The 2,120-nt window shown below is 50.6% G+C and overlaps 1 protein-coding gene across 1 annotated transcript; it reads right to left on the bottom strand.

The window, feature by feature from the left end:
* Positions 1 to 283: 283 nt before the first annotated feature.
* On the bottom strand, positions 284 to 1,906 carry LOC135826846 (uncharacterized). The gene has a single exon (XM_065339450.1). The coding sequence runs from the start codon at positions 1,904 to 1,906 to the stop codon at positions 284 to 286; it is 1,623 nt and encodes a 540-aa protein (XP_065195522.1).
* Positions 1,907 to 2,120: the final 214 nt, after the last annotated feature.

Consider the following 2,120-nt stretch of genomic DNA (forward strand, 5'->3'; position numbering starts at 1 on the left):
TTATTCTTATTATCATCATCAACATCAACATCAACATCAAACATTGCCATCATCGTAAACATCATCAACTGTGCAATTGCATTTCACGCAATTATGTTTAGCTATATTAAAAGTCTAGTTAAGTTATGGAGAAAACAAAAGTATGTAGTATGTAGAAAAATAATAACATCAACATCATCATCATCATCATCAAGATCAAGATCAGTAACTCATTAGACAAATGGAATTGATATGGTACAGGGTGTGACTAATAATTGTGATTGTCAACCACAACCATCATTGTTCAGTCATCCAGCAGTGCGATGCGGTGGTGCCCATGTGCAAGTGTGCTGACACTGTCCGTTCGGATGTATCGTTTGCTGTCGAACGGCGACAAAGACGACTTGGTCATCGTCTCGGTGAAGATACGATGCGAATGGCTGCGCAGGGTGGTCATTGCGTGTGACATCCTCGTCCTGTCGACCAGACACTGACGGTAGTCCGCGATCGTGAATCTTCTCGTCACCGCTCTCTTGACGCCCTTTGCACGCTGACCACTCTCCTCGCCATCGTACGCGTACATTTTGGATCTGAGCGCCACGAACTCTGTCATGAGCTTCTCTCCGAGCTCGTCCTTAAATTTACCTACAACCTTCTTATTACTCTCGCTGTACAGAGGACTGTCGGGGCTAAAGTTGCTGGTGTCGTACTGATCGGCCATACTCTTCATGTCCGCATAGAGGTCCTCCGTGCGGAACAGCAGCACCAGCGAGTCCGTGTCTGTGTACAGCAGGCTCATGCGGTCTCCGTAGCGTGGCTGGAGCTCGTCATAGTAAAATCTGTACATGAGCTCCTTGCTCAGCTCCAGGATGCTCATGCCAACGTACACCGGCTTGTTGAGGTGGACCGCAAGCTTCCTGTTCTCGACGCCCACAAGCCCGTTGTCGAAGAGGACATGGCGGACGTAGGTGGACTTAGCCACAGCTGTGAGAATGGTATCTTCCTCGTCTTCCACACGCAGCAGTCTAATGGAGATCCTTCTTCTCACATTCTCCATTGTCTTCCCAAACACAGCGTTATTCATTAATTTGAAGAAGTCCTTCTCGAAATCGTTCTTCGCCTTCTTCCGAAGCTCCGTGTTCAGCTGGATGTAGGGCTTCATCCACGGAGCTTGGCGGAAACTGAGCACGCGGTGTACAGCATCGATCCTCAGACCTAGACGACTGTACAGCGTGAGGTTACGGTAGTGTGCTACGTAGCGCTGCTTCGGCATGAGGTTCGGGACCAGTTTCGGAGCACTCAGTCCGGAGACAGGATCTGCTGCAATCAAGTCGCGCTGGTATGGCGACATCATACTCTCGGTGATGGTTACACGCTCCGGTGCGGGTGGGTAGTCGTTCAGGCGATCGTGGAACTCTGTGGGCACTGACAGATCACACTCCACCATGTACCCAGTGTCTGTGTCATCTGGCTGGGTGAGGATCTTCTGCAGGAGTTCGTCACTGGCGGCACACCACTGGAATTTTGATGTCGGCAAGTGCTGCGACATGGCCCAGCCGTACAGGTTGTTCGCGTCGAGGTATTGAAGATATGTTGACGCCTGCTCAGGGTCGTGTGAGCTCATGTACTTGTTGTTCGCCCTGGCGTGGCGGTGTGACGCCATTGTAACACCGCCACGAAGACCGCGCTCGACGAACAGATGCAGGTCCACGTCGTCCAGCAGAGTGAGCGAGATTCCTGTATGTTTCAGAAGGGCGTCCCACGCGAATCCAGGCAGGGTGTAGTAGTGTGTCGGGTCCAAATCGTACGTGGCCATTGCAGTGCATCTAAATTTCTCAAACACATCTGCAAGAAGGTGCACATCGGTCTTCAGGTAGAGATCATGGTAGTCGCCCATGTCGGTGCATGTGCCGCTTGGGTTATACATTCTAGTTGGATACCCTGCAGATGCTGCAGAGCGCGGGACAAAGGAGATACGCTACTGGATGTCACACAGTCAAACACCCAGGAAGAACAAGTGCACGCTGTCATTCACTTCCAACCCACTCCATGCCAATCAAGCCGTACTGAGAATGGACGATACCATCACAGGCGTGTACAGAAACTACAACATTTATGATTCATTCCGTTTTCTTTACCAA

This window comes from Sycon ciliatum, chromosome 10 (assembly GCF_964019385.1).
Source record: "Sycon ciliatum chromosome 10, ocSycCili1.1, whole genome shotgun sequence".
Taxonomy (NCBI): domain Eukaryota; kingdom Metazoa; phylum Porifera; class Calcarea; order Leucosolenida; family Sycettidae; genus Sycon; species Sycon ciliatum.